Source organism: Humulus lupulus, chromosome 5 (genome assembly GCF_963169125.1).
Source record: "Humulus lupulus chromosome 5, drHumLupu1.1, whole genome shotgun sequence".
In the NCBI taxonomy this organism is placed as follows: domain Eukaryota; kingdom Viridiplantae; phylum Streptophyta; class Magnoliopsida; order Rosales; family Cannabaceae; genus Humulus; species Humulus lupulus.
Window position 1 is genome coordinate 212,875,226 of NC_084797.1, and position 17,357 is coordinate 212,892,582.

The 17,357-nt window shown below is 38.4% G+C and overlaps 2 protein-coding genes across 2 annotated transcripts; both read right to left on the reverse strand.

Moving 5' to 3' along the window:
- Positions 1-622: 622 nt before the first annotated feature.
- Positions 623-2,220, reverse strand: LOC133779934 (protein FAR1-RELATED SEQUENCE 5-like). Its single transcript, XM_062219830.1, has 3 exons — positions 1,271-2,220; positions 883-1,191; positions 623-797 (listed from the first exon to the last, which is right to left on the reverse strand). The coding sequence occupies exons 1-3, from the start codon at positions 2,218-2,220 to the stop codon at positions 623-625; spliced, it is 1,434 nt and encodes a 477-aa protein (XP_062075814.1).
- A 2,243-nt stretch (positions 2,221-4,463) lies between these two features.
- LOC133779935 (uncharacterized) lies at positions 4,464-16,989 on the reverse strand. Its single transcript, XM_062219831.1, has 3 exons — positions 16,942-16,989; positions 16,578-16,875; positions 4,464-4,837 (listed from the first exon to the last, which is right to left on the reverse strand). The coding sequence occupies exons 1-3, from the start codon at positions 16,987-16,989 to the stop codon at positions 4,464-4,466; spliced, it is 720 nt and encodes a 239-aa protein (XP_062075815.1).
- Between the last annotated feature and the right edge of the window lie 368 nt (positions 16,990-17,357).

Genomic DNA, 17,357 nt, shown 5'->3' on the forward strand with positions numbered 1-17,357 from the left:
GCCTTTTGAAATGCTTCTCTCGATCTTGTAGCAAGGTACGACGTGATAGTAGTATGTGTGGTTACACCACCTTACCTAGAATTTTCAATAACTTTAGGATGAGGACACTTTCTTTCATTACCTTGAGTTAACAGTTGAACTTCTTTAGCATCTTTTAGCCAACGTCTATTTACCAAACAAATTGGCAAACTTCTTCTCTCCAAATTCTTCAATGAAATAAAAATATGTCTACATGGAATTCCTTTTGTCTCAAGAGAATAGCAATCACATCGCACATCATCCCCATCGTTGGAGATTAACACTTTGCGCTTTAATCCAGAACCAATATATTTTTTCACCAAACAAAGAGTGTAACCTGGTATCTTATCATCCTTTAGGACAATATAATTATCGCCACGCCGTATCTCCTTTCTTATCCTTGTAAAAATTTCCCTTGTGAAAATTGAAGAAATTTCATCCTCCACACACGGCATAGTTGTCTGGTTCAAAACCGGTTCAGTCAAATTAGTTTTGTAGTGTTCTTTCATCTCTTTGTAACGTAACATAGATAAAGCATGGTCAAAGTGTCGTATAAACATCCACAATTGTATTTTATTTTGCAAATCTCTTTTCAAGAATGCATTCATAGATTCGCATCTACCGGTAGCAGTAGCTCCACCAAAATAAATACCACGCAGAAAAATATCTGCCACTGCTTTCTTGTGCCATATTGTGCTTCCACCCATGCATTTCCTGTCAATCTATATTTATTCACAGTCACTTTCCAATTATCCTCCCATTCTTCCTCCTTGTAATACCTATATTTTTGTAAAAAAAAGAAAAATATAAATGTTTTCATATTATAATTGAGAGAATAAGATAAAACATCATTTAATGTATTACCTGAAAATAAATTTCTTCAATTCTTGATGGAATGTTATATTGTGTACATGGTGCATTGCATTTTTTAGTATGTGCCACGAGAAAATACGATGTGGAACACCAAGCATAATATTATCCAGTGCTTTGTTCATTGCTTTGCAACCGTCCGTCAAAACTGCTGACGGCATCTTACCACCCATGCACTCTAAAAATATTTCCAATACCCAATCATATGTGGTCAAAGTCTCATTATCAAGAAGTGCAGCTCCAAACACACATGTTTTGTCATGATTATTAGACCCAAGTAGTTTTACTAATGGCTTTCCGTACCTGTTGAACAAAAAATTAATATGATATTTGATATTTTACTGAAAAATCGATATAAGGTAAAAAAATATATTAAAAATACCTATTGGTTTTGTAAGTAGAATCAAAAGCCAAACAATCACCAAATAATTGGTAATCAACCTGGGAAGTCCCATCAGACCAGAATAAATTTTTCAATCTATTTTCTTTATCTACATCATACTTGTAGAAAAACATGTTGTCCAGCCCTTTTTTTGCTTCGAGATAACCCATTGCTGTGGACGTGTCACAATCATGCCAAGTTGAATATTTTTTACAGATTCCCTTGTACAAGTCATCTTTGATACATCCCACATTTTCCCAACCATCATGAACTTCTACCATGTAATTCCAAATTTGGGATGTCTTAATTCCGGCTCTCTTCATTGACATAACTTGTTCCCTCATCTCATCCCTAAATATTCTATGAAATCTAAGAAATGGTTTTTCACGAAAGAAGGCAAACTTATGGTTGTGGTGGTTATTAAAACACTTAGTAATCCAGTGGTTAGTTTCCCTATTTAAATTTATTCTAAACTCTGCATTACAACCTATTCTTGTTAGAGCACGAGCTTCTTTACACCTATTATCAAGATTACAATATTTTTGTTCTCTAAAATCTTCGTTTGAACACACCCAACTTCTAATGTGTAAAATACCTTTTTTGTCCTCCCTCTTCAGTTTTTTTCTAACACTAAACCCCATCATTTTTGCATACAAAAAATAAAAAGATTGTGCTTGTTCAATACTTACAAACTCCTTCCCTTCGAAGTCCGAGAACTGAATATGTTCTGGTTCTTTGTCAATATCCAAAAATTGAAACAAGCTCCTCCATTGCGCAATATCAGGTTCGGTCCATTCTTCAGTAATGCCACATTCAACATTGTCTTCTGGTACATCTTCATCATTTGTCTCTTCCAAACGTGTTCCCCCAGCAAGGTCTACTTCATGTTCAGAAGATAAGGATTTTGTATCTTCTTGTTCAGCTTCCAAACCATTTTCGTAACTAGTCATTTCTCCAGCCTATTCCTTCTGATTTTTTTTTCGAATGGTGTGTAGCACTATTCAATATTTTTTATATTTAAACTGATTATATTATTAAAATTGCATCAATTAATATAATTAGTGGGGTGATTGAAAAGTTGATGCTTATAAATTTCGAAATTATAATAGCATTAATTAATATAATTAGTGGGGTGGTTGAAAAATTGATACTTACAAATTTCGAAATTATAATAGCATTTAATATAATTTTGCAATTTTGAAAATCTGTATAAATCCAATAATATTTCAAATTTTTCATTATAATTTTCAAAATTTTCATTAGAATTTTTGAAATTAGGGTTTAGATAATCACAGTTGTGCAATATTAATTTTTTTTTAATGTTAGTATATAGATAGTTAGTTAGAGTCTTTGAATATGAAGATGTACATTTAATATTTAACATATTTTCAATAATTAATGTATAATAATATAATTGTTATAAATTTAAAAAAAAATACTAAATCATTTTTGAAACCATTGTGTTTTGATGGGAAGTAGAAAATTTGTAATTTTAATAATTATATATAATTTTTTGCATAATGATAGGTAATTTCGAAAATATGTGTAGGTTCTATGAACCTTTTCTTTGTAATTAAGAATCACCAGAATTTTTAACCAATAGAACTACACTTAAATTTTTAGAAATTATAATAACATTTAATATAATTAGTGGGGTGGTTGAAAAGTTGATGCTTATAAATTTCGAAATTATAATAGGATTAATTAATATAATTAGTGAGGTGGTTGAAAAGTTGATACTTACAAATTTCAAAATTATAATAGCATTTAATATAATTTTGAAATTTAGAAAATATGTATAAATCCAATAATATTTCGAAATTTTCATTATAATTTTCGAAATTAGGGTTCAGATAACCACAATTGTGCAATATTAATTTTTTTTATTTAATGCTAGGATATAGATAGTTGGTTAGAGTATTTGAATATGAAGATGTGCATTTAATATTTAACATATATTCAATAATTAATTGTTCAAAATAGTAATTAGTGTAAACCCTAATTAATATATAATAATATAATTGTTATAATTTTCAAAATTTTCATTACAAATTTCGAAAATTAGGGTTTAGAGAACCATAATTGTGCAAAATTAATGTTTTTTTTATTTAATGCTAGGATATAGATAGTTGGTTAGAGTCTTTGAATATGAAGATGTGCATTTAATATTTAACATATATTCAATAATTAATTGTTCAAAATAGTAATTAGTGTAAACCCTAATTAATGTGTAATAATATAATTGTTATAATTTTCAAAATTTTCATTACAAATTTCGAAATTAGGGTTTAGAGAACCACAATTGTGCAATATTAATTTTTTTTTATTTAATGCTAGGATATAGATAGTTGGTTAGAGTCTTTGAATATGAAGATGTGCATTTAATATTTAACATATATTCAATAATTAATTGTTCAAAATAGTAATTAGTGTAAACCCTAATTAATGTGTAATAATATAATTGTTATAATTTTCAAAATTTTCATTATAAATTTCGAAATTAGGGTTTAGAGAACCACAATTGTGCAATATTAATTTTTATTTTATTTTAATGCTAGGTTATAGATAGTTGGTTAGAGTATTTAAATATGAAGATGTGCATTTAATATAATTAGTGGGGTGGTTGAAAATTTGAAAGTATTATATTATATTTAAACATGATAAATATTAATAGGATCTAGATAATAGCAATTAAAAATTAATAAAAAAAATAGAGAATATCATAAATTAATATGGGAAGTTGAACAATTTACATCCATAATAATTATCTTTGATGTACAAAATTATAAATTTCAAAATATTATTGGAATTTTTTTTTTTTTTTTTGCATTACAATAGGGTATTTCGAAAATATATATAGGTTCTATGAACCTTTGCCTTTTAATGTGAACATGTCATTTAATAATTATAGATAAAGTTGTGCTGATAGAATAAATGTGGATTAATTCATTTATAAATATATAACTATTATATTTATTTTTATTATTTTATTGGGAAGATGAATATGTATCTTTCAAATGAATAAGTCTTTCTAATTAAACATGCAATGTTTTGTTATATAAATATTGAAATTCAAATGTTCCCACATTTTTCGAAATTATATGTAAAAATTGTAAATAAATTTCGGATTATTAGTATATAATAGGATTTAATACATGCTGAAATTTGTGTAACAAATATAAAAATGATTTTTTTAAACTATCTCAAATCGACACATTGGACAAAATTTACTAGTTTGTAGCCACTGAACAATACATTTTTCATGATATGTGTGTGTGCAAGGTAACTTTGTAGCTTCCAAACCAACATGAACATTCTCAAAGCAAATAGAACATACAATTTGATCATCTTTAATCAAAACTTTCTCCAATCTTTCAATGGATTTCTCGCTTGCCGCCACGAAATTAATAGTCATATTATCCATATACTCCTCACTATCAACATCACTATCAATGCCAGAATCGTGTTTTGGAGGAAGATCATAAACAAAAACATGAACATCCACTTTTACACAAAAATTAAAATCCTCTTCGTTCCACATCTTTCGAGCGTAATCAATAATTTTATCTGAAAGAAAAAATATAGAAGGATGGAGATAAGCCTCACCTAGCATCTCGTCAATGATAACTTTGGCATGATTATTTTCATTGGCCATCAACGTTTGTCTTGAAATAAATACAATAGTATCGCAACAAATAGAGTCTTCCATGCCGTTATCGACCATCCAATTTGTAAAATTTGGTTCGCTACTAGTTAGTGAATGTCGTGAAAATTTTGCGAAGAGGTGAATAACAAAGAAAGAATCAGAACCTTCACCTAGTCTGATGGTGTTATCAATATCACCTGTTATTATTTGGTAGTATGGATCACCTATAATTTCGGGAGGAGCCATAATCCGGGACTCGAATGGTTACTTTTCCGTTATAACTATAAGCAAAAGCTGAGATATGTAGAGAATATAAGAGGAGGAAATCTATAAAATATATAGAATCAACTTGTGTGTTCACATAAAATAGAGAGAATAAAAGACATCAATGAAGTTGTTGTGTTTTAAAAAAAATATTATAGGTACAATTAATAACATTGGTTGAAATATGTTACATGATAAAAACATAGGGAAGATAAATAGTGGTCACTTGGTGAGATAGATAAGCTACCAATCTTAATTTCCATTAACATGGTTTTTTTTTTTAGATTTAAGAAAGGTAACCGAATTTTTTTTAATTTATTTATTTTATTAATAAATTTAAATTAATATTATATTTTGGTTGTTTCATTAAATTCTCAAAATTTATTTAGTTTTTAAGAAAAATTAATTAAATTTTTTAATATCTTCCAATCATAAAATAAGAAAGTTTTATCTTATCAAATTTGAACTAAATTTTAATTTTTTTAAATTCATTTAATTAAAAAATTATGGTAATTGTATTAAATTACATAAATTATTATTGTTATTTTTTTCTGTTTTTTAAAATAAAAAGGCCAACCGTACGTGTACATGCACAAATAATTTAGTTTTCGTTGAGAGTAATTAATCTATGGTTAGTTTCATTTTTTAGGGAATCTTGGATTGAAATTTTGATATTCATATAATATCATAGAGTCTCGGATAGTTGTACAATATATTTTCATTTGATACAATTGATAATTTAGAAGAGGATCCGATCCCAAAAAATTATTACTAGATAACAATGCACTAAGCAAACCTAATTATAACATAATGAACCATTCCAGCGTACACAAGTAAACCAATACTACCGCTAGGGTCTCATATAGTTGTCATTCTGAGTAAGATAGAGTAGTGAATTTAGAAGGGGATTCGAACCCGGAAAAATATTACTAGATAAGATTGCACTAAGATATAGTAGTGAATTTAGAAGGGGATTCGATCCCGAAAAATACTACTAGATAACATTGCACTAAGATATAGTAGTGAATTTAGAAGGGGATCCAATCCTGAAAAATTATTATTAGATAACATTGCACTAAGCAGACCTAATTATGATATAATGAACCGTTCCAACGTACACTAGTGAAACAATACTACCAATAGGGTCTCAAATAGTTGTCATTCTTAGTAAGATATAGTAATGAATTTAGAAGGGGATCCGATCCTGAAAAATACTACTAGATAACATTGCACTAAGATATAGTAGTGAATTTAGAAGGGGATCCGATTCTGAAAAATTATTACTAGATAACATTGCACTAAGCAGACCTAATTATGACATAATGAACCGTTCCAACGTACACTAGTAAACCAATACTACCGCTAGGGTCTCATATAGTTGTCATTATGAGTAAGATAGAGTAGTGAATTTAGAAGGGGATCCGATCCCAGAAAAATATTACTAGATAACATTGCACTAAGATATAGTAGTGAATTTAGAAGGGGATCCGATCACGGAAAAATATTACTAGATAACATTGCACAAAGCATACCTAATTATGACATAATGAACCGTTCCAACGTACACTAGTAAACCAATACTACCACTAAGGTCTCATATAGTTGTCATGCTGAGTAAGACAGAGTAGTGAATTTAGAAGGGGATCCGATCCCGAAAAATACTACTAGATAACATTGCACTAAGATATAGTAGAGAATTTAGAAGGGGATCCGATTCGGAAAAATTATTACTAGATAACATTGCACTAAGCAGCCCTAATTATGACATAATGAACCGTTCCAACGTACACTAGTAAACCAATACTACCACTAGGGTCTCATATAGTTTTCATTATGAGTGAGATAGTGTAGTGAATTTAGAAGGGGATCCGATCCCGGAAAAATATTACTAGATAACATTGCAGTAAGACATAGTAGTGAATTTAGAAGGGGATCCGATCCCGAAAAAATATTACTAGATAACATTGCACTAAGCAGACCTAATTATGACATAATGAATTGTTCCAACGTACACTAGTAAACCAATACTACCGCTAGGGTCTCATATAGTTGTCATTATGAGTAAGATAGAGTAGTGAATTTAGAAGGGGATCCGATCTCGAAAAAATATTACTAGATAACATTGCACTAAGATATAGTAGTGAATTTAGAAGGGAATCCGATCCCGGAGAAATATTACTAGATAACATTGCACAAAGCAGACCTAATTATGACATAATGAATCGTTCCAACGTACACTAGTAAACCAATACTACCCCTAGGGTCTCATATAGTTGTCATGCTGAGTAAGATAGAGTAGTGAATTTAGAAGGGGATTCGATATCGAAAAATACTGCTAGATAACAATGCACTAAGATGTAGTAGAGAATTTAGAAGGGGATCCGATCCCGAAAAATAATTACTAGATAACATTGCACTAAGCATACCTAATTATGACATAATGAATCGTTCCAATGTACACTAGTAAACCAATACTACCGCTAGGGTCTCATATAGTTGTCATTATGAGTAAGATAGAGTAGTGAATTTAGAAGGGGATCCGATCTCGAAAAAATATTACTAGATAACATTGCACTAAGATATAGTAGTGAATTTAGAAGGGGATCCGATCCCAGAAAAATTATGACTAGATAACATTGCACTAAGCAGCCCTAATTATGACATAATGAACCGTTCCAACGTACACTAGTAAACCAGTACTACCACTAGGGTCTCATATAGTTGTCATTAAGAGTAAGATAGAGTAGTGAATTTAGAAGGGGATCCGATTCCGGAAAAATATTACTAGATAACATTGCACTAAGCAGACCTAATTATGACATAATGAATCGTTCCAACATACACTAGTAAACCAATACTACCGCTAGGGTCTCATATAGTTGTCATTATGAGTAAGATAGCGTAGTGAATTTAGAAGGGGATCCGATCCCGAAAAAATATTACTAGATAACATTACACTAAGATATAGTAGTGAATTTAGAAGGAGATCCGATCCCGGAAAAATTATGACTAGGTAACATTGCACTAAGCAGACCTAATTATGACATAATGAACCGTTCCAATGTACACTAGTACACCAATACTACCGCTAGGGTCTAATATAGTTGTCATGCTGAGTAAGACAGAGTAGTTAATTTGGAAGGGGATCCGATCCCGAAAAATACTACTAGATAACATTGCACTAAGATATAGTAGAGAATTTAGAAGGGGATCCGATCCCGAAAAATTATTACTAGATAACATTGCACGTAGCAGCCCTAATTATGACATAATGAACCGTTCCAATGTACATTAGTAAACCAATACTACCACTAGGGTCTCATATAGTTGTCATTATGAGTAAGATAGAGTAGTGAATTTACAAGGGGATTCGATCTTAGAAAAATATTACTAGATAACATTGCAGTAAGATATAGTAGTGAATTTAGAAGGGGATCCGATCACGGAAAAATATTACTAGATAACATTGCACTAAGCATACCTAATTATGACATAATGAATCGTTCCAATGTACACTAGTAAACCAATACTACCGCTAGGGTCTCATATAGTTGTCATTATGAGTAAGATAGAGTGGTGAATTTAGAAGGGGATCCGATCTCGGAAATATATTACTAGATAACATTGCACTAAGATATTGTAGTGAATTTAGAAGGGGATCCGATCCCAGAAAAATTATGACTAGATAACATTGCACTAAGCAGCCCTAATTATGACATAATGAACCGTTCCAACGTACACTAGTAAACCAATACTACCACTAGGGTCTCATATAGTTGTCATTATGAGTAAGATAGAGTAGTGAATTTAGAAGGGGATCCGATCCCGGAAAAATATTACTAGATAACATTGCACTAAGCAGCCCTAATTATGACATAATTTTTTTATTTTTCATATTTTAAAAAATACATATAAATAATATATTTTTTAAATATTTAAATAAATAATATTAAAATATATATATATATTATTATCCCAAAAATCAGAAGTGAATGACATGGCAGGAATTAATTGCACATGGCTGACGCCCGGAAAAACCTGTGTTCGACTATCGACCAGGAAGATATTCGGCATTATGCGATCGGTCTCTTCATACGACCAGTCTTGTCGTAGGCACGTAACACGCGGAGGAAATCTTAGGTAGTTATGATGGAATCCGAAATTCTCTCCCATGATTTCCTGAGTATCTGATTATTTAGGAAATAATATCTGTAACAAATCAATGTAAATCTTCCCTGAGCTTATAAATAGAAGAAGAGGGCTCAGGGAAGGGGATCCTTCTTTTTCTTTTCTGACTTCTAAATCGCTTGAGATCAGAGTTATCATATCACTCATATTGTATTTTTCTGCAAAGGTTAGTGAAACTCATTGAACCCTAGTTCTTTGATCACTCCTTTGAATCTCACATCAATAACAATCTAAGTGGACGTAGGTTATTACTAGATCCTGGGGCCGAACCACTATAAAATATCGTGTTCTTATTCTTTTTGTCATTACGTTCTTTTCAACGCATTCATCCACGTCAAGTGTATTTTGACTCCGTGTCAGTTTCCAAAAATCAGGGTCAACATTCTGGTGCTTTCATTGAGAGCTTGACATATCACCATTGAGAAAACCAATGGCGAAAGCTGCAAGGAAAACTGCCGCCGCTGCTGCACCATCAAACCCGCCTCCTCCTCCTCCTCCTCCTGCAAGTGTGGCTGTAGATGAGCCACATTTGGACTTTGAGGAGGAAGAAATGGATGACGCGATGCTAAAGAGTACTCTGGGGGCGTTGCATGAAGAGCTGGCCAATCTGAGGGCCAGTCAAGAAAGTGCTGCCGAAATCATGGTATGGCAGCAGCAAGAGATTGAACGGCAACGCGCGGAGTTAAGCGAAAGGCAAGCGGAGATGGACCGTCGCCAGAGCGAAGCCATGGCAGCCCTAGAGGCAGCCTTGCAATTTGCTAAGAATCAGGCTGCACCTGCCACGCACTCTGATCAACCCACAAACGGGCCACCGCACAGGGGTCCCAATCCTAGCCCGCCTATCAAACCCTCGAGCCCACAAAGGCCTGAGCAGCCTTAGGTGCCTCATGAAGATGTCCCACAGGACCCTGAGGCATAGCCTCCATCCCAAGCTGGTCGCGGCAATCCCCCGCATCAGAGGCAGAATAGGACCGAGCATCAGCCTCATAGTCCTAGACGCCATAGGGGCGACGAGCCGAACCTTCCGAACAGAGGAGAGCATCCTCCTGGTAATAAGAGGAACTCAGAGTTGGCTCTGCGGTCCGAGGTCCCGCACGACATGATAATGAACGGGTACCTAATGACCAACGCAGGCCACCCTCTAACGCTCGGGACGTTTCAGCCCGGGAAGGAAATCGAGGAAACAGTCGATCCCGTCATAGCCAATCACGATTCAGAGATGACAACGGTTATGATGAAGCCGATTCCGACAGAGGAAATGTCGGTCGAAGGAATGACGAAAGAGGTGGAAACAGGAATCAGCCACCTCAGGATGACCAACCCGACAGACGGGACGCTAGGGGGCAATCCAGGCAGAATAACGTCTTCAACCGGCTCGGAGCTAGCGAGCAACGGAGAAGAGACGAGGACTTGAGAGATGTGCTCAACGATTGCCGCGAGCGGCATGGTGAGAACATCCCCCCAGCAATAGAGGCCACAACGATTCCTATCGCTGTGCAAGCCCAGATAGATGCCCTCAACCAGGCGGTGCAACAACTGGTCGGGGGAAGAACATCTCATATCGATCACGACAGGAGGAAAGGCACTCTTTTCATCCAGAGGATAGCTATGGCAGAGACTCCTAGCAAGTTTAAAATGCCTACGCTTCCGAACTTTGATGGGTACGGTGACCCGGTATCTCACGTCAATAAGTTTGAGATACAAATGGACATTCAGAAAGTGTCTGAAGATGCTCGGTGCAGGATCTTCCCTGCAACACTTTCTGATGCCGCACAGGAGTGGTATTTTAAGTTCCCTCCTGCAAGCATAGTTTCCTGGGAGATGTTCGTAAGAGAGTTTTACGGACAGTTCTACGCAGGTCGTGTGCATCCGACCGAGGGAAACCAGCTGGTTGAAATTCGCCAGCAGGATGGAGAATTGCTGAAGGACTACATCCAGCGCTTTATGCGAGCAGCAGCTAGAGCGAAAACAGTGGGGGACGAAGGAAAAATGATGGCCATAACCGCAGGGGTTAGGCATCGCTCCCCCCTCTGGAAGAGCCTCCGCAAATATGGGGTTAGAACTACCCAAGAATTCTTGGACCGGGCTGATCGTTACATCAAGCTCGAAGATGCCATAGCCGACGATGGAAAGCCTTCAGGCAAGGATAAGAAGGCTGCCGAGCCTGCCAAAGCCGCCAATGGGTCTAAACCTAACGGCAATGGCAAAGGCAACGGGAACGGTAACGGCAATGGCAAGAATGGTGGAAAACGGCCACACAATGAGCCTTCCACCTCCGACAATAAATGAGCCAAGGGTAACCGTTATGAACCTTGGTTCACTAACTACACTGCCCTTGTTGAGTCTCGGGGAGAGGTTTATCAAGCCACGAGTTCCAGTGTGCCTTATAAGAAACCTACCCCCATTCGAAAGGATATTTCGAAAAGAGACACTACCAAGTTCTATCGTTATCATAACGACTACGGACATGACACCAACGAATGCAACCATCTGAAGGATGAAATTGATTTCCTTATTAGAAAAGGACACTTGAGAAGATACGTACGGGCCTCGGGAAATTCCCAACGAGAAGCTCCAGGTGGCAATGAGCAAGCGCCCACACGCCAACGCTCGCCACCTTTGCAGCCTGCCCCCGTGACTGGCACACTGTTAACCATTTGTGGAGGCCCGCACCTCGCGAAAAATAGCGGAAAGGCCAGGGAACGATACGCTTGGACTCTGCACCACGACCAAGACATCGAGATGATGACTGTGGAGGACCGTGCGCCAAAAAAGGCTCGGTCAGAAGAGGGCGAAATAACATTCTCTGATAGCGATGCCCAACATGTCCGGTTCCCACATTCCGATCGGCTGGTCGTGGATATCCAAATGGCCAACATGATGGTGAAGAGAGTGCTAGTTGATACAGGAAGTTCGGTGAATATCCTGTATAAGTCTTCGCTGGAACGCATGAAACTGTCCGTTAAGGACCTGGAGCCCTGCAACCAAACAATATACAGCTTCTCTGGTGAGGGACTCGCCCCCACCAGATCAATCAGACTGCCAGTGACGACAGGTACAACGCCTGCTACCAGGACATTACTTACTACTTTTATAGTAGTCGATTGTCCTTCGGCGTACAATGCCGTCATTGGGAGGCCCATACTAGTTGATCTACGGGTCGTCACCTCCATGTGGCACTTAGCCATGAAATTCCCAACAGACGTAGGGGTAGGACGCGTGTTGGGAAACCAGAGGGAGGCCAGAGAGTGCTATAACGCCTCAGTTACGGAGGCGAAAAAGGGAACATCGAAAAGCACTACCTCAGATAGGTTGCAGATGGCAATTGATACACAAGCCCAATCTGGTGATGAGGTCACCAAATAGGGTGTTGCCCAAAGTGAGGATAGAGATCTAGATCCTCGCTTTGGGGATTTTGAAGAGAACGTTGGACCCATCGAGGACCTGGAAGAGGTCCAACTCGACGAAAAAGACCCGACCAGAGTCGTGAAGGTCGGAAAAACCTATAACCAACCACGAAGCACACACTGGTGGAATTTTTGCGAAGGAACCAGGAAGTCTTTGCCTGGTCGCACAAAGACATGGCTGGGATAGACCCTGCAGTTATCAGCCATGTCCTGAATATAGACAAGACTTTTCCACCCGTGCAGCAAAAAAGAAGGCTGCTCGATAAAGATCGGTCGAGAGCCTTAAAAGAAGAAGTCGAAAGATTACAGGAGAATGGGTTCATCAGGGTAGCGTATTATCCATCGTGGGTCTCCAATCCAGTGCTGGTTCCCAAGCCTAATGGTAAATGGCGAACCTATGTGGATTTTACAGACCTCAATAAAGCCTGCCCAAAAGACTGCTTCCCACTCCCAAGAATCGACCAGTTGGTTGATGCTACTGCAGGACACAAGATCCTCTCGTTCATGGATGCATATTCGGGCTACAATCAGATTAGCATGCATCCCCCTGACGAGGATCACACCAGCTTTCGGACCGATACGGGTTTATACTGTTATAAAGTAATGCCCTTCGGACTGAAAAACGCAGGTTCGACTTACCAGCAGCTAGTCAACTACATGTTTAAAGAGCTGATCGGAGTAAACATGGAGGTATACGTGGACGACATGCTGGTAAAGTCTAAAAAGGCAGAAGGACATGTGAAGGATTTACAAGAATGTTTCGATGTATTGAACAAATACCAGATGAAGTTAAATCCCCTCAAATGTTCCTTCGAAGTTGGATCAGGGAAGTTTTTGGGGTTCATTGTAAATTCAAGAGGAATCGAGGCTAAACCCGACAAGATAAAAGCCCTGATCGATATGAAATCGCTAGAAAGGATCAAAGATGTACAAAGTTTAACCGGGAGAATCGCATCCCTAAGTAGATTCATTTCGAAATCAACAGACAAATGCGTCCCTTTTTTCAATCTACTTAGGGGCAATAAGAAATTTGAATGGACAGGAGACTGCGAGCAAGCCTTCCACGCCTTTAAAGCCCACATGGCACAGCCTCCCATTTTATCAAAGCCAATCGAAGGAGAAACTTTTTTCATTTACCTGGAGATCACTGAAGTTGTTGCTAGTGCGGTACTAGTACGAGAGGAAGAAGGCGTACAAAAAGCGGTTTACTATGTAAGCAAGAGGCTGATCGGAGCAGAACTGAGATATCCGCCCATCGAAAGGCTAGCATATTGCTTAATCCTGGCCTCAAGGAAGCTGCGCCCTTATTTCCAAGCCCATCCTATCACAGTTTTAACCGACCAGCCCCTTCGGCAAGTCCTCCAGAAACCAGAAGCGGCTGGGCGCTTATTAAAATGGGCGGTCAAACTAGGGCAGTTCGATATCATGTATTCACTGCGGGCAGCAGTAAAAGGACAAGTCTTGGATGATCTTATTGCAGAATTCACCGAACTCCCAGACAGCGAGCAGTGCGAGCAGCCTAGCGCGGCTGAGCCTCAAGATGAAACTCCTTCATGGAAGTTATTCACGAATGGGTCATCCAACGAATCCCACGCAGGAGCAGGAGTGATATTGATAACGCCGGAAGGGCATCGATTTCACTACGCCATTAGGTTCAACTTCACCGCGTCAAATACTGAAGCCGAATACGAAGCACTCCTCGCTGGATTGAGAATGGCCAAAGACATGGGTATAAAGACGCTTGATATTTACAGTGATTCACAGCTGGTAGTGAACCAAGTTCTAGGGGAATATCAAGCGTGAGGCCTAAAAATGGTGGCCTACTTGAATAAAACAAAAGACATGCTAGCCCAGTTCACGAAGTATACCCTCCAGCAAATACCGCAGGATCAGAATTCAAACGCAGACGCCTTAGCCAAAATCGCGAGAACGAAAGATGCTGACACCTTGAACATTGTGCCAGTAGAAAGATTGAGTGAGCTAAGCATACGAGCAATTGAAGCCAGTATGGAAATTCAAATGGAGGATACATGGATGGCGCCTTACTTGGAGTATCTGACAAAATGTATACTACCAACAGATAGAAACAAGGCCAGAACTCTGCAAAGGCAAGCCGCTAGGTACATACTGGTCGATGGTGTTATGTACCGAAGAGAATATTCCATGCCACTACTCAGGTGCATTACACCAGAAAAACCTAAGGAACTAATGAAATAGGTGCATGAAGGCTTCTGTGGAGATCACGTTGGGGGCAGAGTTTGGCAAAAAAGATTCTAAGGCAAGGCTACTTTTGGCCAACTATGAACAAGGATTCGATGGAGTTTGTACGAAGATGCGATAAATGTCAAAGGTTCTCCAAAATTCCACGAACAGCTCCAAACGAGTTGAAACAGATGCAGAGTCCGTGGCCTTTTGCGGTATGGGGGATAGATTTGATTGGATCCCTGCCAATGGGAAAAGGCGGAGTAAAGTACGCAGTCGTGGCAGTTGATTACTTCACCAAATGGGCCGAAGCTGAACCACTCGCTACCATAACTACCAAGAAAGTTCTTGACTTTGTCATCAAGAACATTGTTTGCCGGTATGGTTTGCCCCGAAAGATAGTTTCAGACAACGGAACCCAATTTGACAGCGACTTATTTACCGACTTCTGTGAAAGGCATGGTGTTATTAAAAGCTTTTCTTCAGTTGCGCATCCCCAAGTAAACGGGCAGGTTGAGGCCATGAATAAAACCCTTAAGGACACCCTGAAGAAGAGGCTTGAAGACGCCAAAGGAGCATGGCCAGAACAGCTGCCTGAAGTCCTCTGGTCATACAGAACATCTCACCGAATAGCGACAGGTCATACCCCATTTTCCTTAGCCTACGGATATGAGGCTATGTTACCTGTCGAGTTAGATCCCCCCTCACATCGACGCTTAACATACGACCAGGACCAGAACGACCAACTGATGATGGAGTCCCTAGACTCAATTGACGAGATACGGGAGAAAGCCCAACTCCGAGTTGCTGCGTACCAGCAAAAGGTCGCCTGGTACTTTAACTCAAAAGTAAAAGAAAGAAAATTCAACGTCGGTGACTTGGTGCTACGACGAGTTTTCTTCAATACCCGCGACCCCACTGCTGGAGTACTCGGACCTAATTGGGAAGGACCTTACCAGATTGAAGAAGTCCTTCACCCGGGCACCTACAAACTTGCACGCCTAAACGGAGATCTCGTTCCACGTTATTGGAATGAAGAACACCTGCACAAGTATTATCAGTGAACAGTCCTTTTTAAAGGACTGGCTTGTATTAAATTCTACTTTTTACAAGTTTTGCAAAAAGGGTTAGCCACGTTGTATGGCTAATCGCTTATAAATGTAAGATCTTTTTAAGATCACTCGTAAAGACATGTTTAGTCCATTTTTAATACAAGATTATAAGGGACTGTGCGCAGCCAGTCATTCTTGCCAACTTTTGTAAATTTATTTTTACAAGTATTTGTTCATTACGTGTGTTATTTTGCTGTATTACAAGTGTTAAATTTTGCAACGAGCAGTAATGTTCGCTCAGGTCGTGGTCAAGGCAAGTGACCAAGGACCTAAAGCTCCTCGATCACTTGGGGGGCATATAAGGTACATCGATAGCAAAGCGTACCACCATGAGGTACGTAAACACATGAACAAAATAAGTGAAAGCATGCTTCGGTACTTAGAGCATTTTTCAAAAATATTTTGAAAAAAGCAAACCAAAGTACTATGCTAAGTTCGGTCATGCGAACAGGTATTATAATAAGCAAACCAAAGTGTGAGCTGTTTACACTCTTGGGTGTTGAGTTTGCAGTTCTCCTTCCATTTGTGTCGCTCGTCGATGGCTTTATTCCGGGCCTCTTCACTCTCCTGAAGCTCTCGGGTAAGAGTGGATTGGTCCTCGCATAGCTGCTCGTTCAGCTTAGCCAACTCCTTGTTCTCCACAAGCAACTTGTTGTTTTCCTCGAGCATCTTGGTCTTCTCATCCTCAAGCGCTTGCGTAGCCTGGGCAAGCTTGGAGTCAAAGTTCTTCTCTCGAGAGACCATTGCCCCAGCTTGGCACCAGCTAGCAGTCAAGGACAAAAACCCCTGAAGAAAAAATGAGTTGAGAAAGGAAGTTTAGCATAAATGACAAAGCATCAAAATGCGACTTACACTGGCTATCTCGTTCAACCCTCTGTTAATGATTTCGTTGATATCCATTGTGGCAGTGTCATTGATGGCGACCTGGGAGCGCTTATGCTTGGAGAGTCGATATATTCTCTCCCTGGCCATGCCAACTATGTGGCTGGGCAGGGAGCCTTCGGACAAGTGGTCCGTGGTCTCTTTGTCTATGGCCTTTGAGGAAGACCGAGGATCGGCAGGCGTGGGAGTTTGTTGCTCGGGGACAGGCGGATGTGTTAAGTCCTCTTTGGAGGGGGCGTCGGTGGGAGCATCTTCTGTTCGGGCCTTCTTCGAAGGGGTCTTGCTACTTTCCCCACGAGCTATTTTGTTGTCCTTCTTCGGGACAGAAGCTTCGACAGCAGCTTGGTAGTGTGCAAAGAAGTCCCCGAAGTCCATGCCTGCACAAA